Source organism: Conger conger, chromosome 7 (genome assembly GCF_963514075.1).
Source record: "Conger conger chromosome 7, fConCon1.1, whole genome shotgun sequence".
NCBI classification, from domain to species: domain Eukaryota; kingdom Metazoa; phylum Chordata; class Actinopteri; order Anguilliformes; family Congridae; genus Conger; species Conger conger.
The window spans coordinates 29,986,880-30,013,868 of NC_083766.1; the positions used below are offsets into that span (position 1 = coordinate 29,986,880).

A 26,989-nucleotide genomic window follows, 5' to 3' on the forward strand; every position below is an offset into this window, starting at 1 on the left:
GTCAGTTTTGATTTCTAAGTACACAAGATATATAAATCATTCTCTGGGCTCCTGCCCCTACATTTTGGATTCACAAGTATTTGCATTTCCATGGACATACAACTGAGGACTGTTATTATTTGTGACCCATCGAACACAAGCATGATCAGGTATATCATTTATATTATTTCTTAATACCTGCCTAATAAAAAAATTTGAATTTAGATATCCCATAGCCAATGCATGTTGTATTAATACTAGCCACTTAGTAAATTTGTAATTCCATATTTGTATTCATAAGGTGCCTGTTATTGACAAAAAATCAAATCTCATATTCAGCATTCAAATTACATTTGTTATCTTTGTCTGAAATCTTATCCTGAAATCCGCATTCCAAATAAATATATACCATATTTTGATTTTAGAATTCAATTAACAATTTTTACTCCTAATGAGTTTAATTACTGTTACTATGTTACCAAGATTCAAATCAAGAGCTCGGAGGAGGGAACTCACCATGGATAGAGCTAACGGTACTGCTTCACCGTTATCCCGCACTCCCAGATTTCCTTCCCCTGATACATTCCCGGTTTGGCTCATGGTTTCATAGGAACTGTTCCAAGTTGCCATTATTCCAATATGCTTGCCTCAGTTGTTTTTCTGCTGTGACCTGTGTCTCTGACTGTTCCAGGCTTTATACCTTATCTGTTTGTGTTTTGGGTAGCCATTTTGGTTTTTGAGGTCAGTATCCTTCACCCCTCTATCTTTTCCTTATATCTATCTTAGGCCTCCCTTAACAGTTAGTGATTTCTTGCCGGGGTCGTCGGGTCAAGATTTCAGCAAAAGTACGCTGATGCTCATGCTCTTGTTTTTGAGACTCGAGCTTGTGATATGCATACTGTTGTCCATGACGCCTGCACCTTAAGCATACAAAAATGACATATATTATTCCTATGATTAATATTCCAACCCCTATAACCCATACCCAGGGCCCAAACAGGGATTTAATAGTGTCCCATCCCCAGGACATGATATTAGAGGTGGTTTCTTTAAACATATTTACTCCATTATTCACTCCTTGTTTAACTCCTGTCCAGATTGCTCTGATCACATTAGAGACCCCTCCTCTCCCTATAAAAATAAGTTTACTTGTATTGCTATAAAGAGTTAAGTTTCTCATCCACTTATATCCTTCGTATACATGTCCTGCATTAATCATCTCCTTTTCTTTCTGAAGTATCTTCTCTACTATTTCTCGAGAAGGTATTACTGTCTTAATCAATAACGATGGCATTGCTTGGATTGTATCAGCTGCCCAAATGCCCTTTCAAAATTTACCTTGACTCCAATAGGCTAATGTACACAGTAAAGTTCTATTCTGATATACATATGTATTTGTCCACCCTAGTTCATTTTGCATCTTTATTGATTTATCTATTTTGGGATATTGTTGCGGGTCCCCTATATATAGACTAGTGAGTAGTGGTGTTGTGGGTCCCCATATTATTCCTCGTTGTTCTAATTGTGACCATCGAAGTCCAGTGTAACTCGGTAACCCTTTCCTTATAATCAAGGGGTATCTAAGCTCACATCTCCTTGCCTTTTGAGTATTTTTTGTCGGGACCTCCCGCTTTACTTTATGCCCCAATGAGCTTGGATAATATCGAGTTTGCCTGCCTCTTGAACATTTCTGTTTCCCGTCTGTGTTGATACAGCTGACATCGCATTCTATCATACTGGATTTCCGACCTCCTTGAGTCAAATAGTGACAGCATGTTTCGTTTTTCATTTCCTGACCGCAATTTTCAGTACTATTTTCACTTCCTGGTGATGTCATGTTGTATTCACACCAGATCACATTTATTTCCTTAGTAACGCATGTGTATTGGTAAGGGACTCTATATTTCATTACATAATTTCCTAATCCTATTACTACTACAAAAAATATTAACCCTAGTATTGCTAACCCTTTCTTTTCCCGATCTTGTCCCTTCTTCAAAGACTCACTGCGCAGGATTTGTTGATTTTTCTTTTGATTTCGGATTTTCATGTACTCTGTCAGCATTTCCTGATTGGAAACACCCGCTGAAGCACGACATTCTCGGCCTCCTTGTGCGTCGTTGCTGAGAAGCATCTCTAGGTCCTCCATTGTTCGGGTTATTTCTCAGTGGTATTGTAGTAGCAAAATCGTGGACGTCCTTGTACTCTGGCTCGGGGTCTGGAACTACAGGTTCAGCTGCTTTTCCGTCAGCGTCTGTAGACAGGGGTTCCACTGAGTGCCTAGCTGAAACAGAGTATACACCTTCGCCAACCCCAACTCTGGTGGTGACTGTTATGGTTAGTGTGTAAAGAGGCCCTGTGGCCTCGTCTTTATCATCAGAATGGTTGCGGCGAGGGTTTATCTGCCCTGTGGCTCCCCTCCGAGATTCCTCAACCACAATTGTTTCTCTCACTTGCCCTTTATCATCAATTAGGCCTTCTGCACACACAATTAATTGTCTTCTCACCCCTTTTAATATCCCTTCTACAGGGAAAGCGTGTAACCTGAAGTATGCCACTTGCCCTACTTTTTGTGCTCTAGCTTTGAACTTTCTCATTAATAAATCTGTATCACTGCTGTACCATGCTCTGGTTTTATGATCCCCAAAAGGTATGTCTAGTACTTCAGCATCTTCTGGTGGGTACAGACAATTTTTAACTTCCTCTTTATAATCTGTTAATCTCCATACTACTCTTCCTTCTCTATTTATGGCTTTTCGCCTAAATCTCATAGGTCTGGTATCTGTCTCTCCCCTTCGGTTAACCATCAGCAGCCAGGTGGGCCCATAGTTGTATGTCTGTTCAATAACATTTCTTAGTTGGTCGTCTCTTTGTCTACCCATAATGGGCTGGGCATATGTTGACTTTTCCTGACCTTTGGAGGTCTCGTTTTTATCATAGGGGATTAATGCATGAGTGAGGCCCGCTGCTACAGCTGATTACTACAGCTCATTACATGTCACAAGTTCCCCTTCTGCTGTTTCAAGGCAGTAACATTTTTTCCTAGGCTGCCCCCCCTTCTCAGGCCCCTCTATTTCTCTGGCCATGAGAAAAGTGGTATTTGTCGCAATGCTAATCCTGCACTGTCCACAGACCACTAATCTGTGCATCATCACTACTGGAGAATGCCCTGTCTGGGTTGTCATTCCCCATAGGGCGTCCCCTGGTAACCCCTCTATTTTTGGGGGTACTCTTGCCCCACCAGGTCCCTGATATCCTGGCCTTAATTCATTACATGAACACATGATGCAACAGCCTGGTCCTTTGATTTCTTCCAGCACTGGACACGGTTTTATTAATTTCTGGCCCCCATGTTGTGCCAGGTCATGACCTTTTCTAGCTGTTAAAACTCTAAATGTTCCCTCTGTCTGTCTGACCACCTTGACCCAGACTTTAGGGAACAAGCTTTTAGGCAGTAAATATTTCTGTGATCCTATCTCCATTATATTTTCTTACACTGTGCTACTGAGGTTATTCCTCCCTTTTTCAATTCTACCGTGTTTTTATCTAACACTTTCTCTACCCTATCTATAGGTCCAAACCTCACCTTTACAGGGACACCTGGTTGTGGGCCTTGATTTCTAGTTCTGACTTGATCTCCTACCTGTAAGGGGCACAGAGGAGCGGTATTTACTACTGGTCTCCCTGTTTCTCTGGTTTCATATTCCCTTTGGAACATTTTATAAAAGGCCGTGCCCCCCCCCGTAGTGTCATAGTCATTTATCTGCTCATGTAATTTTATGAGGTTCTGATCCCAATCCTTGCTATTACAAGTTTTAGCTATTAATCTCTTCACTGTTTGTATCTTCCTCTCTACTATCCCATTTGCTTGGGGATGATAGGGTGGGGAAAATATTCTTTCTATATTGTTTTTGATACACCATTTATTGATAATGGTATTCTTGAAATGTGCTCCATTGTCTGATCTAATTTCTTTAGGTTTTCCTATTGCCATTACTGTGCTTTCTAGCTTGGCTAGAATCTGTCTCCCCGTACCTTGCCGCAGAGGATGGACCAGGTGTACCCAGTGCACGAATCAACTATTATCAGCAAGTATCGGTGCCCCCCTGTGGATCGTACCACAGGACCGGCCGAATCCATGTAAATACTTCCTCAGGGTACTCCCGACCTTATAGTTAATCCAGCACTCCACAGGCCGTGTGGTGTATTAATCATCTGGCATTGTGAGCAGTTCTTAACTACTCCCTTCACTACCTCTTTCAGCTTGGGTATATGTAACCTATTCAAGTTCTTAATTACATTAAAAGAGAAATGTCCATTCTCTTTATGTATTTTCCGAACCAATACCTCTCCCTCTGTCGGAGGCGCGACTTGTAGTCCCTAGTAGTCCCTACTATGGGCTATTCTTTATTAGGAAATATACTTCTATATGTGGGTCTGGCATATCACTGACAGCCATTTTCCCACCTATTTATAAATTGATATTTATACTATTACTTTATTAGAATTTACTGTCCTATACAGTTTTCTAATATTGTAACTTATTCTAAATTACTTCGATTCCTTTTGAGTTCGAGTATTTACGGTTTCACTACTTAGGTGTCCAGCACCTTTCTCTTCAGTGCCAGTAATCGACTCGAGACCCTCGAGTAGGAATCCACTCGGACAATGCCTCAATAGGCCGTGAGCAATTCTCTGCTGCTCGTGCCCCACGTTGGGCGCCAAAATTGTCGTGAGCCACGGACCCCTTGCCGAGCTCAGACCTCACGTTCCCACGAGCAGTACCTCACCATGAGGTGTCTCGGGGACGAACTCAAGTACTCCGAACGTCCTGGAGCCCTGGTAAGTTCTACTGAACTTCCAGCCCAGTCTCGAAGTGAAGGGTGTGATGCAAATCTGGTAATCGATGTCCTGTATTCAATGTATTTCCTCTAAAGACTCTTTGTCACATATGATTATAGTAAGATATACTTTATTATAATCAATCAAAAGAATAGAGTTATACAGATTACAGTGTACATATCATCTTTTGCAGTTTGCTAATCACATGCAAGTTACATATACCCCTCTTAGCTCTTTCTAAATTACCTTTCCACCACGATGTTTAAAAATCAAGGTACACCCTTCCTATATCCATCCTCTTTGGCCTTAGCCTTATCCTATAGCTCCCCCTTCTTGACGTTTAAAAAGAAACTATTCCTATAATATTATATTTATCTAAATATGATAACTTCTCTACATTTTTCTACTTTATATAGTACCCTAATGAGAAATAAAAGATATATAAAAGTAAACTTATAATATGTTACTTTTCCTACTTCTACAAGTAATATAGATTATAATTACCACTCCAGCTTGGTTATAGTTGTTCTGCGTGGCTCTTTCTTCACCTGAGTCCGCACCGCGTACGTCACTCCTCTCTCCATATCCATATCCTGGAGTGGCGCGCAGAGGGAGCGCGCCACTCCAGCTTGACTGTCTTGCGTTGCTCTCTCTTCAACAGCTCGTAGATATCTTCTGAAGCCAAATTCTGGGATCCTGCTCTAAGGTCTAAAAGCTTATTCCTTATATATCTTTTTTGCATACAAAAGTGTACCTTTTTTGATAAGAAATGCCCCCATTATGTCAAGCGGGAAGACATTTATCTTTTATATAACCTGTTTTTTAATGATCATATTAATTATTTCTGTTTTTCCAATTGTCATTTTCTCATACCTCAAAAGAACTGTCCCCAATATTTTATTTCATGGGCCCCTCTGGTTTGGGAATTTCCACCATCTTAATATACGAGTGGAAAAACACTAGCCCTTATGTTGTTTTTAATGAACCTATTCATCACTGGTGTCTGTGTCAGTTTCATAATCTCTCCTTGACTTCCTCCAAACTTTGATCTCATGCAAGCCAGACGTTAAAGCCTGCCACCATCCCAACACCCTCTTCAGGTGCCCCTTTTTGTGGCGCCTTAAGGGGTCTACAAAGGTCATCCAGCTAATAGCTGAGTGTAATTCATCATTCAACTCCTCTATAGTCAGTCCTTTAAATCTATTCGATAAATTATTTGTGTTATCCTCAGGGAGGCCCGTGAAGCCTCTTAATTTTCTTTCGGTATTGACGTCCATGCCATTTTCCTTATCTCTTTTACATTTTTCAATCTCCTCCTGCTCTTTGATTTCCCAATTATTTTCATTGTCTTTCTCATCCTGTTTTTTTAACCAGGCCTCGTGCTCCTCCCCTGTAGGAGCCAGCCCACACGTGTCAACCAAGTATGTTATCACATCTATCGTCTCCTTGAATGCAAAACTCCCTGGGTCCCCAATTTTCCGTTCTGCATGTTCAGCCCCTTCCATGGTCATGCTAGAACACATTCTACGCATGGCCTCAGTCAGGCCTTTAGCCTTGCTCTCTAAAACCCTGAATCTAAGTCCTCTGACTTCAGACTCCTCAGTATCCATATACGGTTGTACATTTATCTTATACCATATACTTTTCCTCTTACGGGAGCTTTTACTCCTACCCCATTGGCGTGTGCGAGGGGTTAACAATGCATTCCTGCTTAACCCATCTTCTGTCAATCTCTCATCAGGAGGGCCTAGGGCCGGGTCCTCGACAAACTTTCACAATGCTCTAAGACATTGTTCAGCACATTTGAAGATGTTAAGACAGATTGTTGGTCCACGTGAGTTTTCTGTCAATGCATAGTCCTAGAACTTCCATCTGCTGACTGAGTTTGATTTTAGTGCTCCCAAAGAAGAGATGGGCATGGCAAGATGGATTCCTCTTTCAGGACAGGATCATTGCCTTACACTTGCTAGGCTTAAAGGTGACCTTCCACGCATCATCCCGCGTGCTTATGTTTTTCAGGTCTTTGTTTAGGCTTGCCGCCATCTCAAATATCTTTCCTTTTGTCTATTAGCTACTTTGTTACTGACGGGTGTTTCAACTGTGGCCATTTATTCGGGATACGAAACGGTTTAGCACCGGTAGCAAAAGCCACACAATTTTAACGGTGCATTTAATTAGCCTAGGGTGCTTTATCCACATGCAAGACATATTTTAGTATCGAAGTTGACACTTAAAATAGTGAATTAATTAATTAGTGTTAAAACAATGTGGTTATTGTGGTTTGAGTGATATGTCTATCGTTTACAGTACGTCCGGTTAGATTGAATAGACGTATTCCCCATGACGTAGGGGGTCAAGTACCCGTATGATGGCCCCACTGTTAGAAAGTAGAAGAAAGTGTGCTGCCAGAAAAGATAAATGCGAGCAAAAGCAGTATTTATGATAGGAGAATAGTTTTGCGCGCTCCTTCAGATTATGTGCGCGCTCAAAGACTACAATATAATGCAGTCAAAGACTGGCTTTCTTCCGGCACCAGTGGAGTAAAAGCAACGTACGTTTTGTGTTCTAGCTATTTTGGGAACTTATATGCCGCCATAAGTACCTTTCTCTCGGTCGCACCGTGGCTTGCGCTACGTCCATCTTTCTACGACGCTCTGTGACAGCGACACAGAACTCTCATGTTACCGAGAGTCACGTGACTAGGCCAAGCATATTTAAAGTCCCACCACTAGTCAAACACAGAAGTTGCGTGTTTAACAATGTCCTCAGTGGGAACGCCGTTTCCAGGTGAGAGCTGAATATTAAACGACGTCTTTGAGGTTTTGATCGCAGTTAAAATGTTTTCAATCTTCGTTCAGGCCTGGGATCTGTTCATTGAAAGTTTGCTCTTAGTGTCTATTCTCGTTAATTTAATTTCAAGGTACATTTACTGCATATTTCAGGACAGTAGCTATTTATCTCAGAATATGCATGCGACCATAATGTTCAAACCTGTCAACAACTCTCAGTTAATGTAGAAGCATACGCCAACTCCAGATGCCGACTTTTGTTGACGGTAACTGAATGAATGTCATTTTGAAAGCCTATTGTATTCGTGTTCGAGCGTTATGATTTAACGTCGGCCTTACAACTACTAGTCGGCTAGTTCATTTGGAAACACTTGTTGACGTTCTCGGAAACTTGACTTTTACAACGATGTGACAATTTATGTTTCTGTGTATGCCTGTAGTCTATAATGGCAGGTCTGTGTGTACTTGCAAATACTAGTATGATTTTGATTAGTTCCGGTGACGCTAAAGGACGTTTTGCCAGACATTTAATGGGTCAATGAATATGCAATTCTAGTATAACAGTTTCTGAAATGAATTTAATAATTTTCCTTTGAGTGGACTTACTGACCTCGGTTGCGATACATCAGTTCCGTGCTGTGTGTAACACCTCGCACAGAGATAGCTACTGTAAACGCATTTGCATTGGTAGACAATATGTAACCAATAAAGCTGCTGCTTTTCAGTAGACATGTGGTTTTGATGTCCAGGTTTTCGTTTTATTTGGGTCACGACAAAAAATATTGTATGGCATAACGCTTGAATTCGGAGGTGGGGCGCGCCGACTATAATAGACTCGACGTGTCTATCCCCCCCTTATTAAAAACATTACTGAATAAGCGGCGGTGTGTGGAGAAGACGTTTGCTTTTTTCACACGAACGTAATCGAATGTGTTTGGAAACATTAGGGAAAACGAGCAATTTACAAACGCAGATATTGGCTGTCTTTGGAATCATTTCATCACGCCCGTTGAGAGAATCTTGAGCTGAGACTTAGAAGGTTCTGCGTTTTGAGATATTGAGTTTCTAAGATTCCAAGGTGAATTTGATCCAAGCAAATTCGACTTTTAAATTGGGCCTTTTTCATACTTTTAAACAGCATTTTTGTATAGAACTTCTGGCCTATAAACATGACACCAACTATTTTTTTCAAAAATGTCAGTTAGAACCTTATAATTCTCAGCTCACTAAATATTTCCGGACATTTGATCTTGTTGATATGGAGGTGCCATTCTACGGTTATTTTTGAGACTTGGTGACCCCAACATGGAACCAATCTCTCTTAAACTATGATCTTTGCGTTACTTACTGTATGGCCTTCCGTACTATCTGTAGGGATAATATTAACTTTCGTCCTCTTCCTGGCAATTTTGAAAACATGCCATATGTTTCAGGCCATTTTATTATTGCACTTACAGTTTAAGTGGTTTGTTTAACTTTTTGGTAGTTTTTTTGTTTACCAGTATTGTGCCATCTGTCTGAATCTGAATTTTTCCAATACTGATGGATGACCAAGGGATTTTGCATGCTTGTTGCCTCATTTTTATCCTCTAGTGAACTAGTGCCAATAAATTTGGCACCTATAGTTTTCCCAAAAAAAAGAAGAGATTTCTTAATAAAAACCACTGAAACATGAGAATAAAATTATACAGTTTTTCTATGTTTGAACATTACACATTATTATCTGTTTGCTTAATACAACCTGTTTTATCAAGGGTGCCAATAATTCTGGAGCCCACTGTACCTCATACCAAAATCATTATCAATATACCAATGTTAGGCATCTTTGTCAGTCTGAATTTTCATAGGTTACTCTGTTCCAAGTGTTCACCTATTATTTGAAATGAATAAATTGAATGTACGACTGTTTTTCAGTCCACATAGTTGAATTTGGCCATGAGAGATGATTTCATGTGTTTTTGGGAATTTTTAGATTTTAGGGGTAAGAAATGGATGGCGATGGTATTGCCCTGATTGTGTTGGCTTGCTATTTTGCTTATTGTCATTTATTGCTTCTTTTTTTTCCATTTCTTCCTCTATCCTTTTCTTTTTATCTTCTATTCTGCCCTCTTCATGCAGTCCTTTTTTATTTTGGATATTTGACCCTGCTGCTAGGTTGCCTTTTCTTTATTTACTTTTATCCCTTCCTCACCCTTTAACTAGTACCTTTTAAATGTTCACATTTGAATAGCCTGTTTAATTTATTTTTGTTGTATGTTTAACACACTTGAGATACAGAGCACAACTCCTCTCTCCTTTCCCTCCATGTATTTTTCTTTCTTTCCCTTCCCCCCCACCCCCCCACCCCCCTGTGGTATCTCTCTCAGCAGGAGTAACAGCGAGTTCTGCGGAGGAGCAGCAGAGCAAACATGTGTTGGGCCTGCCGTGTATCGCCTCTCTGGTGCGGACAGTGGAGGAGACGCCTGACCCCATTAAAACCACCGTCCACGGGAACATCCCAGCCTGGATCAGTGGCAGCCTCCTGCGGAACGGGCCGGGCAAGTTTGAGTTCGGCAACCAGAGGTGAGCAGAGCGGCCATCGCGTGCCCATCCTCCCTCATACTGCAAGGGCTATTAGGCCTGTTTAAAATCAGCTGCCTCTACATGTTGGGTTTTTGTGTCTCCAGTGTTGATCCATGGGCTGGACCATGTAATGTTTGTACAAACAACAGGCCAGTGATTTACTGCACAGTATTCACTTCCCACCGAGAGAGAAAAAGCAGAGGCAAAGGTGCATGACCTCCCAGTCTAGAAGGCAGTGGCATTTTATCGAGTGCTGAGCTCCTATCAGATTCTCAGAGGGCTTATGTAATGGACAGAATGTTCCATTACATTTATAATGTTCTGCCAATTGAATGGGTTGTTCTCTTTTAAACCGTTCAGTACATTTTGAAACCATTTTCAGATGTTTCATGGGAATATCATGGGTGTGGGTATTTTGGCTCTCCTATCTTGGTGTTGTGGTAACGTATTATAAGACATTTGTGTGTGTGGCTTTTATAATCTGGTTAATTATTTTTTCCCTCTTGATTGTCCTCAGACTCAACACGATACTCATCTTTACTTGTTTCTCTTAATTACCCAGTGTTGGTCACGATGAACCCATTCTGAGCCAGCCTGGGCCTTCTTTTGAATCTAGTTTTTCTCAAGGTTTCTTCCCATTCGTCCTCCTAGGGAGCTCTTCCCTGCCCTGGACTCATGAGTCGGCAAACGTTTTGTGAAACTCATTGTATAAATGCATTTTGTTTTGAGTGCCGACACTGACTGACATTTCTGCTTCCTCCAGCTTCAACCACTGGTTTGATGGAATGGCCCTTCTTCACCAGTTCAAGATGGAAGGTGGCCAGGTGACCTATAAGAGCCATTTCCTGCGTAGCGACAGTTACAAGGCCAACAGCGAGAACAACCGTATCATGGTGTCAGAGTTTGGGACCCTTGCTGTGCCAGACCCCTGCAAGAACTTTTTCCAGCGTTTTATGTCCTTCTTCGAAATGCCAAGTGAGTCTCGATGCTATTCAAGGTGGAGTGAAACTCTTGTCTCTTTGGTCAAATTCATGGGAACAAAAGCAGCTCAGGGTATTGTATAGTGATTATTTCATTATGTATTCTGACCATTTACCAACATCGTCTTGCCATTAGAAGCAGCTTAGCCAAATATGACTCTCCCACCCTTGATCAATTACTTTCTGGCCCACCCTTCACCTTATCTCAGTAACTTTGAGGTCATGCTTGATAATGTATAATAATGATAATATGCTCTCACATTCTATTGAAGATTATCTAAGCAACCTTCTCAACTTGTTACAGTTTCCTTATTGGAAGCATTGCATGCTTAAGGCATAATTTTACAGCAATTGGTAGTGGTGGTCTACTTCTAACACTTAAGTTAAACGCATGTTATAAATTTCATGTGTACTTGAACTCTTGGAACATCATCTGTGGTGGGAGCGAGTTGGCTGGAAGTCCAGTCCTGCAAAACATAAGTTCTGCAGTTTTGCAGGGAAGAGTGCTTTTGTGTGTCTGCATGCATTCTGCCTATATGGGCTTCCATAGCTGTTCAGCTTACCTACCAAAATGTAGTGGGAAACATTTATCGTTTTGTTTTGGAGTATGTGTTAACCAAAAGTGGTCCCACCCCCTTTCATAACCATTTCTCCCCGGTCATCTGCAGAGCCCACAGACAATGCCAGCGTCAACTTTGTGAAGTACAGGGGAGACTATTATGTCAGCACAGAGACCAACTTCATGCACAGAGTAGACCCTGAGTCCCTGGAGTCAAAGGGAAAGGTAGTGTACAACCTTCATGCTGACAGGGACTATGGATGAAAGGGGAATTCTTTTCCTGGCCAAACTGGCTTTGTGCTAGCTCATGCAATATTTACACTACCCCATATAACCAGTGGAACTATCCCATGTTGTAACAGATCCCCCTTAAATAAGCAATGTGAGGAAGACTGTTATTTTTATTTTTATTTATTTTATTTATTTTCCCTCTCATTGTTTTCTATGCCAATATGACAAGAGCATCTCAAACTGATTAATTGTGTAGGTAATTCATTTCATGGGCACTCATAAGTTTTATTTATTTAAAAAAAAGAAAAAAAAGAAGTTTCCACCGTATATTATATAATCTTCCATTTCCAGGTCTGGTAGTTTTCAAGCTTTCAGTTTAATAGTGTACACGGGCAAAATGATGCCCTGCTCCCAGTTGGAATTTTTCTGTGAACTTTTTTTTTTTTTTTTTTTTTTTCCCGCACCATTCTCTGCAAACACTAGAGACTGTTGAGCATGAAAATCTCAGGAGATCAGAAGTTTCTGATATACTCAACTACCCTGTCTGGCACCAACAATCATTCCTCGGACAAAGCTACTTCGATCACATTTCTTCCCCACTTCCTCATGACATTTGGTCTGAGCAACAGCTGAACCTAATAACCAGATCCGGATGCTTTTATGCATTTAGTTTCAGCCACATGATTGGCTGATTAAATATTAACATTAACAAGCTGGTGTACAGGTCTAGGTCACAGAGTGTCGATTTTGTAATCTTAAGCTTAAACATTCCCAAGTGAAAAAAGTGACAGCATAGGGTCTTTGTGTCATTTTGAATTTAGGAAGAAAGTGATAAGGAAACCTGTGGGAACAAAGTGTCAGAGGTCACGTGCTTCAAGTTTTCATGCTCAACAGTCTCTAGTGTTTGCAGAGAATGGTGCGGGGAAAAAAAAGTGTCTGGTGTGCAGCAGTTTTGCAGGCAAAAACACGTTGTTAATAAGAGAGATCAGAGGAGAAGGGCCAGACTGGTCAAAGCTGACAGGAAGTTGACAGTAATGCAAATAATAACGCATTACAACTGTGGTTTGCAGAAGAGCAAAACACATCAAACCTCTAAATGGATAGGCTACAGCAGCAGAAGACCAATAATTATAAATGATAAGTGTAATGAATACATGCAGTGAGCACTTTATTAGGTATTTACTTTCTTCAAAATTATACGCAGGAAAGGTGTGTATTTTATACAGTATGTTATCTTTTAAACGAGGGCTGGGCAGCTGACTTCTAATTGGCAACTGCTAAACTGTTACACAGATCAGTTTTAATGTCCTCTTTGTTGGCAGTAAACATGATCATAAAGGCAGTATATCCTTATTACTGTCAGTGGAATAAAATTTAGTCTCAACTGATGAAATGGTTTCATAGAGGTTTCTGCTCTTTGGTTCTTTTAATAAGTAATGATGGTTTGACATCTTTAACATGCCTTTTTAGTAGCATTTGATATTTAACCCCATCTTTCCTTTCTGAAGGTGGACTGGAGCAAGTTCATCGCTGTGAATGCAGCCACAGCCCATCCCCAGTATGACCCTGATGGAACGACATACAACATGGGCAATTCCTACACCGCTAGAGGTCAGTGTGACATTCCTGCATTGTCCCACTCCTCACTGGCCTTCACTGGCTTCCTATTGCCGCACGCATCCGATTCAAGGCCCTAGGCCTCGCAAAGTACTTATCTTTGATATTTGGAGGGGTTTCCTGGAAAAATCTATTTGCTGAAGTTAAGCATGTCCATGGGTTGATATGCAATGCAGTGCTGCAATTTATCAACCTCTAAACACCGCTAAATTTAATTGTGAGAAATGAAATTACAGTATGTCATGTGGGTGGATGGAATAGCTACACATTATCAGATTAGTTTATTTGTGGAAATCAACAATAATTGTTTTGGGTTCCTGTGCCTCAGTTGACCCACTTTTTAAACAAGTGCATGTGCAGTAGCCAGCATGGCCTTCTCAGATGACCTGAATGGATGATTGATTCTGTATGGGTGAGCAATGTAATGTGGTTCCAACCCAACTGTGAAGTGAATCGCAACGATGAGCCAAAAGTACGATAATGTGAGATCTGCTGGTCCTCATTAACCTGGCCGTTCTCCCTGACTGGAGCCAGGGCCAGTGATGAGGGCTTAAAGTGACTGTAAATGGGCTGGCAATTGTTGAAATGACCATATATAATTACAGAGGGGTGTATCCACTACACATCCACCACATATCTATTCACAATTATGTAAATAATGGGTTGGACGTGAAATCTCTATTGTGAACAACATCAGGATTGTATGAGTGTGGTCTGGACTGCCTCACTACCCCAACCCCCTTCTCCACTCCTCCCAAAATGTGCCACCCACAAGTGAATTGTATTGGAGTAGGAGGGAAAACTGGGAAGAGTGATAAGGAGCTGAAAAATGGCAAAATGCAAACCCCACAACCTGGGACGGTGTTATCCAGACTAAACATTTATTGATGATAAATGATGTCGACCCAATAGCTCAGAGTCTGGTACATTTTACATTTTACATTTTAGTCATTTGGCAGACGCTTTTAATCCAAAGCGACTTACAAGTGCATAGGTTGTACCATAAGTCAGAGCATCACATCCAGAAACTAGCAAAATACACAGGAAATGCTGTTCTAAACATAGTTGTCATCAGAAGGTTTTTTTTTTTTTTTTTTTTTTTTTTTGGGGGGGGGGGTTAGACAAGGATAGGGATATCAGAAAGGAGGGGCAGGGGAAGTCAGGAGGGAGGACTACGGTAGAGTTTGAAAAGGTGGGTTTTGAGTCTGCGTCGAAATAGGGGGAGGGATTCTGCTGTTCTGACAGTGGTAGGCAGGTCATTCCACCACTGAGGAACCAGAACGGAAAACAGGCGTGAACGTGCAGCTCGACCGCCAGGTGCACGTAGAGAGGGAACCGTAAGGCGACCAGAGCTGGCAGACCGGAGTGGTCTAGCTGGGGAGTAGGGAGTGATCAGGGATTGTATGTAAGGTGGGGCAGTCCCCTTAGCAGCCTGAAATGCCAACACTAGGGCCTTGAAACGGATGCGTGCGGCAATGGGAAGCCAGTGGAGGCCAATGAGAAGCGGGGTGACATGAGCCGACCTGGGCTGATTGGTGATCAGGCGGGCTGCAGCATTCTGGACCAGCTGGAGGGGCTTGATGGCACACGCTGGGAGACCGGCTAGGAGAGAGATAAGTTGGTAATAAGTTGAACTCCTTACATGGGAATATATTGACATGTTTAGATCGATATAAGTCAGTATTGCAATGCATTTGCTTTCTCTAATTTTGCTGATGCTTAATGCATACTATAATAACCCCATACAATGTAGTCTGAATCCATCCGAATCAGAGGCCTCTCTCTGCCTCCGCCGCTGATTCAACATGCTGAAAAGCTGCCAATAAGCTCCAGTGCAGGACACACTGCAGAGACTAAAGAGACTTATATGCACTTCAAACAAGTATGAAGTGAATTGAAGTAGCCTTGCCATTTCTGCCTTTCCTGGATTTTTAGATGTCTTAGTTTTTGTGTTGATTCAAATGGAGACCTGATTGAAATATTACCCCAATGTTACCCCAAGAATTGATTGTGGAAACCTCAATCATCTAATGATCATTACTGCCTTTTTTTTACATTAATTTTAACAAACATTAATTTGAACGATGACAATCTAATGTACAGTGAGTTTCATCAATCATTTGAAAGATCTTCCATAAAACATTCTGCCTGAAATAAACTTTTTGACATGCCTGTAGCACAGGACATTCCCTGATGAATCTCAATTGCACAGTGACCACATGGCTTAATGGCTTGCTGTGGAGGCAAGGGAGAGGTTGGGATACAGTGGGGTTTCCAGCCAGTGCTGTATGGTCAGTAATGGGTTACCAAAAGCCTGGAAATCAGAGGTTTTTTAAAGGGGAGGAAAAAATGGGCAGTGACAGAGACCAAACCCATACCACACTGTTAATTTATTTTGAATGGTACCAGCCTCTTTTACAACAGCAGCTGCAGTTACACTAACCCAGGAGACCCAGAATTGTCAGTGCCTTGAGTTACTGCTCACGTTTGATGGTTGTGTGCTGTGATTCTCAGGGGCCTTCTACAACATCATCCGTGTGCCTGCTGAGAAGGCGGGACCTTCCGAGACTCTAGAGGGTGCTGAAGTGCTGTGTACTATCCCTTCAGCGGACAGAGGCAGACCTTCTTACTACCACAGCTTTGGTGAGTCTTCTGCTGCCACTCCTGTCTCCTGTTCCTGATGTCTGCTCTCTACTGGAAAATTCTTAAGGAGAGTGTCCGGTCATAAATATAGTGAACTTGAAGTGTAATTGGGTTATGCAGCAAGACAATGATGCAAAACACAAAAGCAAGTCCACATCTGCTTTGTAGTAGTCTTTAACCCAATAGAAATGCTGTGGCAGGACCTGCTATGGGCAGTTCATGCTCAAAAACCTACCAATTTGTCTGAATTAAAGCTGTTCTGCCAAGAAGAGTTGGCTAGAATTCCTCCACAGCAATGTGAAAGGCTGATCTCAAATTATAGGAATTATTTGGTTGCAGTTATTGCTGCTAAAGGTGGTGCAATCAGTTAAGTTTAATGGGGCTATTACTTTTTCACTGGGGTGATATGGGTGTTTGATATTTCATATAGTTGATATTTGATCTGAAACCATTCAGTGTGACAAAATGCAATTTTAGAGGAAAACCATAAATGGTTTTTCACGACAATGTATGAATGGAGGTATCATCTGGCTGTTTCTGTTTCAGCAATGTCACAGAATTACGTGGTGTTCATAGAACAGCCCATGAAGATGGACCTGTTGAAGATAGTCACCTCCAAACTGCGTGGGAAGCCCATTAATGATGGCATCTACTGGGACCCCAGTTTGGATACTGTGTTCCACCTGATCAGCAAGCACACTGGGAAGGTTTGAGCTGGGGGCTCACCAGGAGTTTACAGCCTGGGGTTCTGGAGATACATTGGCATGGCCTGAGTTTTGCAGACCCTTGCAGGATAATTTATGCAGTCATATCAGATTGGTTTGAATACCCACCACTCAAGAAGATGTCAGAGACTGGGCTTTGACTAGCTTAGAAATAGGTGAAAACCTACTTCCGCATTACGGATGTGGGCTGGTCTCCAAATAAAATGCAAAACTTTTGACCTTTAGGTTATAGTGCATAACTATTTTCTGCACAAAATGTGGTGACATGGCTTAATTAGTGCTATAATAAAATCGAATCAACAAAAACCAGTAAACCCTGTGGCTCTCCAGGACCAGGGTTGGCTGACCCTCCTTTAACCTTTGCGTAGGTCTCATTGGCTCTGTCCAGTCATTCAAATTTTGCATCCCATTACACAGAAGAAGAAGTGATCAGCCACATTATTTTGTTATCAGGGATGATGAGCACGGCTCACGGAGGGATGCAGGGCCTGCTGGTTCTCGGTACTTAAGTTAAAGCAGTTGTCCACACAGATCTCACCTCCACGTAGATTCTTGGATCTAAAATGGTTGCTGTTTTTTCAGGGGGAAATTAAACTGGAGACCCTGTGGCCCTCCAGGGCCAGGGCTGCTGACCTCTAATTATCAGGGTACAGTGTGTAAGGTGTGACTGAATCTCTCCCTCTGCATCTCAGCCATTCTCTGTGAAGTACCACGCCAAGGCAATGGCCAACTTCCATCAGATCAACGCCTTCGAGGAGGATGGTTTCCTGCTGCTGGACCTGTGCGGCAGTGATGATGGGGGGGCCATCAATGATTTCCTCATTCAGAACCTGCGAAAATCCGGACAGGCCTTGGACCAGGTAACGCAGAAAAAGGCAAAACCACATAGACATGCAAACACAACTTCTTAAGCTGCAGCTGCTGAGCTGAAACCACGTGGCAGAAAATATCCCCTAAAATTGATTATTGGTCTTGACCTGTTTGCAGCCATTTTCCTTTTTTTTCACGTGTGCCAATGGTCTGAATAATCAATTGGCAGGTAAACACAGATTCTTCACATACTTTTAGGGAGAATAAATTAAATTAAATTGTAAACACTTCAGAGTGGTGAATCTTTTTTTGTGCCTCACAAAAACTGCCACATTATCTTTCAGCACAACTCGCAGTAAAGGCTAACACAACCTGCATTTCAAAATCATTGGTATCTGGTATTCATCTCTATTGCAAGTCATGGTAAATTATTGATAGAAAACCAGATTTGTTATGAGTATAAAGGGCACTTCACTGCTTCCTCAATTTTCAGCTCAGCAGCCACCCCTGAATTACTCAATCCAGCATCTGCACAAATATGGAGAGGCCCTGGACAAAATAAAGTAGAAATGCATGTGTTAAAATGTGTGTGCATTTCATCTTTTTTTCCATATCAGCTGTACGAGTCCGTGCCCAAAGCCTTCCCTCGCCGATTCGTCTTTCCTCTCAATGTGGACGACGATACGCCAATTCATCAGAATCTGAACACCATTCCCTCCAGCCTGGCCACTGCTGTCAAGGTTTCCAAGGACAAGGTATTGTACCAGTCCTTTTCGTCATGTGTATCTGTGTTTTGTATCTTTGGTATCTGTTCCTATGGATAAGTTATTTTTTGATGCCCCCTCCAATATTGATCACTGTTCTCATACAACTCTGGGCCTCTCCTCTTCTCGCTATACACCATGTCTCTTGGTTCTGTTATCTCTTCCCACGGCTTTTCTTATCATTCCTACGCTGTTGACACCCAACTCTTCATTTCCTTCCCCCCCGACACCGAAATCACCACACGGATCTCTGCCTGCTTGGCTGATATCTCTGCGTGGATGACTTCCCATCACCTGAAGCTCAACCTTGCCGAAACTGAGCTTCTCTACATCCCTGCTAAGTCCTCTCCGTCAATCGACCTCTCATTGACTGTTGAGGACTTTGTAGTTTCCTCCTCCCGTACGGTGAAGAATCTTGGGGTGACTCTTGATAACTGCCTCACCCTGGCTCCGCAAGTATCCTCCACTGCCAGAACCTGCAGGTTCTTTCTGTATAATATACGCCGTATCCGTCATCTCCTGACTGAGAAAGCCACCCAGCTCCTAGTCCAGGCACTCGTCATTTCCCGCCTGGATTACTGCAACTCCCTCCTAGCCGGTCTCCCAGCGTGTGCCATCAAGCCCCTCCAGCTGGTCCAGAATGCTGCAGCCCGCCTGATCACCAGTCAGCCCAGGTCGGCTCATGTCACCCCGCTTCTCATTGGCCTCCACTGGCTTCCTATTGCCGCACGCATACGTTTCAAGGCCCTAGTGTTGGCATTTCAGGCTGCTAAGGGGACTGCCCCACCTTACATACAATCCCTGATCACTCCCTACTCCCCAGCTAGACCACTCCGGTCTGCCAGCTCTGGTCGCCTTACGGTTCCCTCTCTACCTGCACCTGGCGGTCGAGCTGCACGTTCACGCCTGTTTTCCGTTCTGGTTCCTCAGTGGTGGAATGACTTGCCTACCACTGTCAGAACAGCAGAATCCCTCCCCCTATTTCGACGCAGACTCAAAACCCACCTTTTCAAACTCTACCTTAGTCCTCCCTCCTGATTTCCCCTGCCCCTCCTTTCTGATATCCCTATCCTTGTCTACCCCCCCCCCCCCCCCCCCCCCCCCAAAAAAAAAGCACTTCTGATGACAACTATGTTTAGAACAGCATTTCCTGTGTATTTTGCTAGTTTCTGGATGTGATGCTCTGACTTATGGTAGAACCTATGCACTTGTAAGTCGCTTTGGATTAAAAGCGTCTGCCAAATGACTAAAATGTAAAATGTAATGTACATAAGTCCCCTCAGTTGTGCTGTTGTTGCAAGGTTGTCCAAAGTATTGAAAACGGGGGTTTGAAAGCTTTTGACATTAATTGTTTTGGGAAAGAAAATTACGTGTTACTTTTTTCACTGAATATATTGGTATTCAAGAGTATAATTTTGGGGGCTCATTCAGTTGAGACGCATGGATGAGTTCTCGGATCAGATCCAAACTGTGCCAATGCTAACTGGCTGGTAGGTCAATGCAATTCATGATTGTCGCCCAGGGTACATCAGGATTCAGTTAGTTAGGGGTCTGTGTTTCATCGCTTTCCAGCGCCCCCCACTGGTCGATCAGGTGCCGGTGGACTGCATGACAAAGCCTTTATATGAAAGGTCTTTCTCCAACTCCAAGAAGTTAAAATATTGTTTTTATATCTGGTACAATCCATTTGGGCAGTTTTTTGTTGTTTTGGATCCAGCACAGGAAATTGAAATGAAGACAACTTTAGTGACTGTAAATGAAAATCTGTGAATGGCTGCAAGTCACTTGAATTAGGGTATTTACTATTGGGTCAGGATCCTTGATGACATCCAGTCTCATTGTATATCTCCTTCCATAGCTGTGGGTCATTTTGTGAAAAATCACCCTGAGGTGTGGGGGGTGACCCCCTCCAATTTGGCTCAAACTGTGTAAATACTTTATAGGTATACAGGTGCCTTTATACTCTTAAAACAGGCGGGGGTGGCACCCACAAAGTCACTTGCAAGTGGAAATTGCAGTTTGATTTTGAAGTGTCATATCTTTGGCATTAAAGCATGGAAAAACCTGAAAACATGTACTACAAAATTTAAAAGCAGGTCTATTATACCGTTTTAATTACATCCAGTTACATTTTGATTGGAAATTTTCCACCAAACTACTTTGTTGAATATGCTTTTTGGTCATATTCTGGCCGGAACCAAATTTGGCATTGCATAATTTTTATTAATTTTATATATCTTTTTTCCTTGTGGCTGTATCTAATAGCCTTAGAAGTTTGGAAGTCATACACCAAGTGGTGTTTATGTAATAAGCCATCAAATATTGAAACCTATGAATTATGAAAATCAGAGTTGATCTGAAAGAAGTACACGTTTTTAGGCATTTCCCTGCTTTAATACCAAACCTATTGCACTATAAATTCCGCAGAAAGCCAAATTTCCTCTCGAAAGTGTGGAACTTTCTGGGTGCCACCCCCCTTTATTTAAGAGCCAACATCTTTAGAATGACAAATCCAATGAGGCTAATGTCTTGCATGTTCTCTATTGAATGTATAAAAAAACATTTACACAAAGTTTGAGCAAAATTGGAGTGGTCAACCCCCACCCCCCCACCTCTGGTTCATTTTGTACAGAATGGCCCTATGGCAGTGGATAACAGTGCTGCCTCACAACAATGTGCAGGTTTCCAATCCCGATAGGGGGGCTATTTTTCAGCTCTTAATCCCACTACCGACCTGGTCCCTCTCCCAGTCTCCCTCCTTCTCCAATGCAATTTACTTGGGGGGGTGTTACATTTTGGAAGGAATGGAGGAGGGAGGTGGGGTGATGAGGCAGTCCCGACCACGCCCATACAATCCTGACATTGCTTTCAATACAGACTTTATGTCTGACTTGAAATGTGTGTTATAGTTATTTACATTACTTTTAATTCATTAATTATATTTCTATGTTCCAGCAACTTTACAGTAACTTTAAAGTACAGACTGTCCTTTCTTATGTGACAGTTTTTGCATTTGTACACCAACTTGTTTATGTAAATATATAATCTACCAATTCTTAGAACACCAGTGCTACAAACCTAAATGTTCTGGATAGTCATGTTTTAATGGTCTGTTTGAGACATGTCTTGGTCACCTGCTCTCTGCAGGTGTTCTGTACCCATGAAAATCTCTATTCTGAAGACCTCCATGAGTATGGGGGCCTGGAATTCCCACGGATTAACTATGCAAAATTCAACGCCGGACCATACCGCTACTTCTACGGCTGTGGGTTCAGACACCTCCTGGGGGATTCTCTCCTCAAGATGGACCTCCAGGGGAAACGACTGAAGGTCACATCTCAGTTTAAAGTGTTTTTTCCATTTTATTATTTTTTTAAATGTAACTTTACTTTGTGATTTTTGTGACTTCAGAAGACGCCCATTAACTCTGTAAAGAAACTTTTCATCCTTTCATGTAACACTTTTTGATTCTGGGACACAAGTGGTGACACATCAGACTGTAAAGTGAAGTAAATATGCCTGCTATATGTATACAAAGAATGGTGCAAAAAAAAGAAATAAAAAATAATCCAGTGAGCAGCAGTTCTGCAGACAGATATGCCTTGTTAATGAGTGAAGTCAGAGGAGAATGGCCAGACTGGTCAAAGCTGACTGGACGGTGACAGTAACGCAAATGACCACACAACGAAGAGCATCTCTGAACACACAACACATCATAACTTTAAGTCGATAAATAGTCTACACCAGTCAAAAGAATAATAATTAGTCTAATAAATGCCTAATAAAGTGCTCAGTGAGTCCACACATGCCACATATTGCAGTATGTCCCATTTGCGTGAAGGTGCTGATGGGTATGTGCAGGATTTGATGTTAACAACAGTTTGTTCTGTGACTTCAGGTGTGGCATCACCCCGGGCTTTTCCCTTCTGAGCCGGTCTTTGTTCCATCGCCCAACGCCACAGAGGAAGATGATGGAGTCATTCTGTCTGTGGTCCTCACTCCCACCAAGGTCAGACACTCCTAAACGCCATGATTATTAATAATACACAGAGGAAGATGGAGTCATTCTGTCTGTGGTCCTCACTCCCACCAAGGTCAGACACTCACTCCTAATTACCATGATTATTAATAATACACAGAGGAAGATGGAGTCATTCTGTCTGTGGTCCTAACTCCCACCAAGGTCAGACACTCCTAATCGCCATGATTATTAATAATACACAGGAAGATGGAGTCATTCTGTCTGTGGTCCTCACTCCCACCAAGGTCAGACACTCACTCCTAATTACCATGATTATTAATAATACACAGAGGAAGATGGAGTCATACTGTCTGTGGTCCTCACTCCCACCAAGGTCAGACAGTCCTCATGAACACAATCGCCATTACAATGATTATTAATCATTCACAACAATGGGAATATTTCTTATGTAGCTGTTATAATTACAGTATGACGATAATATAAAATTGTGACTTGTCCTAACTACTATACAAGTGTCACCATGAAACTGTACTTGTATGGTTGTAGATGTTCTACATTCACCTTTTTTATTTTAGAGATGAGATGATGGTCCTATGATTATTCATGATTGCAAGTTTGGTTTGCTTTAAGCTATTCTTAAATTTATATTTAATGGTCTCCTAATTCAATGGGCTTGGGCAGCGTATCTAGTTAGCACCAACTAATCGCTCTGTACACTTGCAACCACTCATTGCTGTCTTTGAACTTAATTCTTTCCCAGTTTAAATGGTGTAAAACAATATGGCCGTGGCAAAGAAATGGATACAATGGATTCCATTGTATACATTATTTATATTGAATAACTCCACATTTATCCCCATTTTTTTATTTATGTGGAGGCAATGCTGATGGTTATTTAAGCATGAATTATTGGAATAGACATGGTGAGAATGGAAATAAAATGTTAAATGACATTCTCAAAGATGGATGGATAAATGAGGGATTGACTGTGATTTGAGAGTGGAAGAGGTGATTGTTTAAGAAGAATCATCAGGGGATAGCTGTTAGAACTGGGCCTGTAAGCCAAAGGTTGCTGCCTTTGCACCTTTTCAGAAATGTACATAACCTGAATTGCTTCCGTAAATATTCACCTGATATGCAAAGCTAAGAGCCCCTGCTAAATGCCTGTGATGAACTGTCGGAAATGTAAAAAGGCTTTAGTCTAAGGATTCTTGCTTCCCTAATCACGTGCTCTCATTTTATCCAGGAAAACAGCACTTTCCTTTTGGTCCTGGATGCCAGAACGTTTAAAGAGCTTGGCAGAGCCGAGGTTCCTGTAAACATGCCTTACGGTTTCCACGGCGTGTTCAACAGCAACAACTAGTGCCCTTACTTTCACAGCACAGCTAGTCCCATTTTAATAACCACTTTTCCTCTGGAATAATTCTCCACACTAACCAAACTGAAGGAAAGGAGGAAGGGCAGAGGAACAGGAGGAAGGGCAGAGGAACAGGAGGAGAGGGATGAACCACTACATGCCAGAGCTAGGCTCCACCATACCAGCAGAGCTGTTCAATTTAGAACTGCCAAAAGACATTATACAGGTGCCTTTCAAAATATAAATAAAATAGGTCAGATTTTTAGTATTTTCAATGTGCCTTATTGGAGTACAGTCTCCTGATACATTCATATTATTTTGAATGTAACCCTTTTATCACTTTAAATGTTAAATGTTAATCATATTATATCATACATATATATATATATATATATATATATATATATATATATATATATATATATATATATATATATATATATATATATATATATATTAATCTTTATTTCACTATAATAGTTTTAAAATTAGTTTATTAAAACGTATACTGCATTCTTTTTTCAGCTGGGTACTAAAATAGGTTGTCATGGCTTACAGTACGTGTGAGTTTCATCCACACCCTGCAGAAAGGCAGTCAGCTTCAGCTATAGGAATGGTCAGTATCAATCTCCGATGGTACTCTACTGCTAGGGGTAGTACCATCACAGAAATAAGGCTGGTTTCATGGCCTGAATAGTCAAGTCATGTATGAAATATGCTATACAAATAAACTTAAGGCAACTCCAAGCACTTTCCATAATTCATAGAAGGACGTTCCATAAAAGTGTTATTAAAGTAAATTAGAATTAAAAACAAGTTAAAGTGAAAAGAACAGGTAAAACAGCAAAGATTTAAGTATATATAGCACAGAACATGAATGTTTTAAAAGTGGTTAGAGTTTGGGCATTTCTAATGTCTGCTGGGTGTTTGTTCCCTTGAGGTCATTTTTTAACTGTAGACCCAAAACTGAAAATGGATAATCAAAATTCAAAATGTTCAAAGTATTAGCATTTCAAAATAAAATACACATATTACATTTGAAAATACTTTCTTTTCATTCATTTCAATGCATTTAACTACCAATGTATCCAACTACTCAAAATGATAAGTAACTGGAACATTACTTCAAAAAAGCATAGATTTATGAAAACAGATTACTTGTAACAACATTCCATGTTTCGATCATGAATGTTTTAGGATAAATAAATTGACTCCAATTACAGTCTTTTATGTAAGATTTCATCACCATCTTTTGTCACAGGGGTTTTCAACATTTTTGACATGCACGTTTGAGCTGGAGGTCAAATGACTGATGATAGATTTTACATAGTATTAAGAGCAGGTCTAAGGATGTGTATCCACCTTCAACAACATGCAGCAATCAGATGATCCATGTTAGATAGAGATCCAGCAGTGAGAGGAGGAGGAAGAGGATCTAGAGGTGGTCAATGGAATGGCAGGCAAGTACTCCTTCAGAGAGGTGGGGTGTCCAGTGTCTTTCACTGCAGTTCAGGATTTTTTCCCCCCACTTTGTACCTATAATTTTGTTGTTATAATGACAGTTTTTTACAATTGCTAAAAAATCACTTTTTCAAAACTTCATACAACTCCGCACCACCATGCAGCTTGTCAGTTAATTTCATTCACAAAACTGAACATGTCTCAAAGGAAAAGCACCAGCTCTAGCATTTTTTGTGTCAATCATAGTCTGATTGATCTAAAAAACACTAACAACCAGTGGAATTAGTCAATGCACTATTTTCTGTTAGGGATTTTCAAATTGGACTGTAGAAATGTATAGTTTTTGGTGGTTCAGCCAGATTTTTTTATAACTATGTGACTACAGGACACTGAAGTAGTTTTACACGTACCATACAGACAGGGATTACTTCACCACTCTTTAAAAACCCACAATACGTACAGTGCCTGCTGTTTTGTTCCAAAACAAATGATAATGATTTTCTCAAAAGTTAAGGATGAACATGAAGTTTATATTGATGGAAGCATAATATTTCATGTGAGTTAAGCTTTGGCTTTTAATTGGTTGTCCAGGGATTTTCTTGATTTTAAATTTGTCACCTCCAATCCCGCCCAATTTGCAACCTATGTCCAAGCATGCTGATATACGCTCCTCCTGCCACGTCAAGTGAGTGAAGACAGCTCGCGGTTCTCCTCCTCAATGCACAGTTTCTGTCAGCAGTTTATTTTCACACCACAGCCATGAGCTGTGCACAAGCTGAATAGCGGTGGAGGATGGCCAATCATACATGTGTGCAGAGAGCATGCCACAGGAGCCAGGACAGCAACAAACGCTGCATTCCCTCCCATAAATCCCTGGGCTGAAACAAAGCCAATTTGGACCAACCCTCCAGGGAGATTTTACTGAGTAATTTATCGAGTAGCCATTTCAGTCTTAAGCTTCTTTAGAACTTGCACTTCCATCGTTAAGGAGGGACATAATCCTTTATCTACTACATTTTCTATCAATGTGCTTTCATGAAAACATAAAGATTATTCATGTACATTATTTTTGCACAATGAATGCCCTCTATGCTGACATTGATGTATCAGAAGTAAGAGAATTAACAAAACCCAACATCCAGACATGAAATCCGTAATCAGAGATCAATAGTAAAGCAGGTGTAGAGTAGAGCCACCTGCCATTCCCATCTCCCTTCAGAAAGGACCCCTCCACCTCCTCATGTTCAAACGGCTGTCTGAGTGTTGGGTATTTTGGACTGAGAAACTGTGAGTTGTGAGGGTGAAACTCAGATTTGCGTATGCAGGGTGGGGAAGGCTGGTTCTGCTGTCCCTCAGTGGGACTGACTTAATCCTAGAATAGAGCAGCGGTCAAGTGTCTGGGCCAGTGTCTGGGCCTTCCCCTGGGGGTTAGTGTGAGCTGAGCACACGTCCTGCTGTACAGAACTGCTCTGAGCACGCTGCACACATCACTGCTCCTCTCAGCAGGCCTCCAGAGCTGGGACTGCCCCTCCTCAACTGATTCCAGATCAGTTATTTCACCCACAATCTCCTATCACCTCCATCTAATCTCTGGCTGAGTACAGAGTTAGGGGTGGCATTAGCTGAGGAGGTATGAGCAGTCGTCTGGTTCGATCTCCCATCCTGTGCATGTGTCAAAGTGTATCTGA

General features: G+C 41.5%; 1 protein-coding gene across 1 annotated transcript; it reads left to right on the forward strand.

The window, feature by feature from the left end:
* The first annotated feature begins 7,565 nt into the window (after window positions 1-7,565).
* Window positions 7,566-24,884, forward strand: LOC133134094 (carotenoid-cleaving dioxygenase, mitochondrial-like). The gene is made up of 13 exons (XM_061250509.1): window positions 7,566-7,608; window positions 9,729-9,764; window positions 9,977-10,172; window positions 10,936-11,147; window positions 11,821-11,936; window positions 13,451-13,553; window positions 16,074-16,202; window positions 16,749-16,909; window positions 17,620-17,787; window positions 18,355-18,492; window positions 21,649-21,831; window positions 22,400-22,510; window positions 23,730-24,884. The coding sequence occupies exons 1-13, from the start codon at window positions 7,581-7,583 to the stop codon at window positions 23,844-23,846; spliced, it is 1,698 nt and encodes a 565-aa protein (XP_061106493.1). The 5' UTR covers window positions 7,566-7,580; the 3' UTR covers window positions 23,847-24,884.
* The last annotated feature ends 2,105 nt before the right edge of the window (window positions 24,885-26,989 follow it).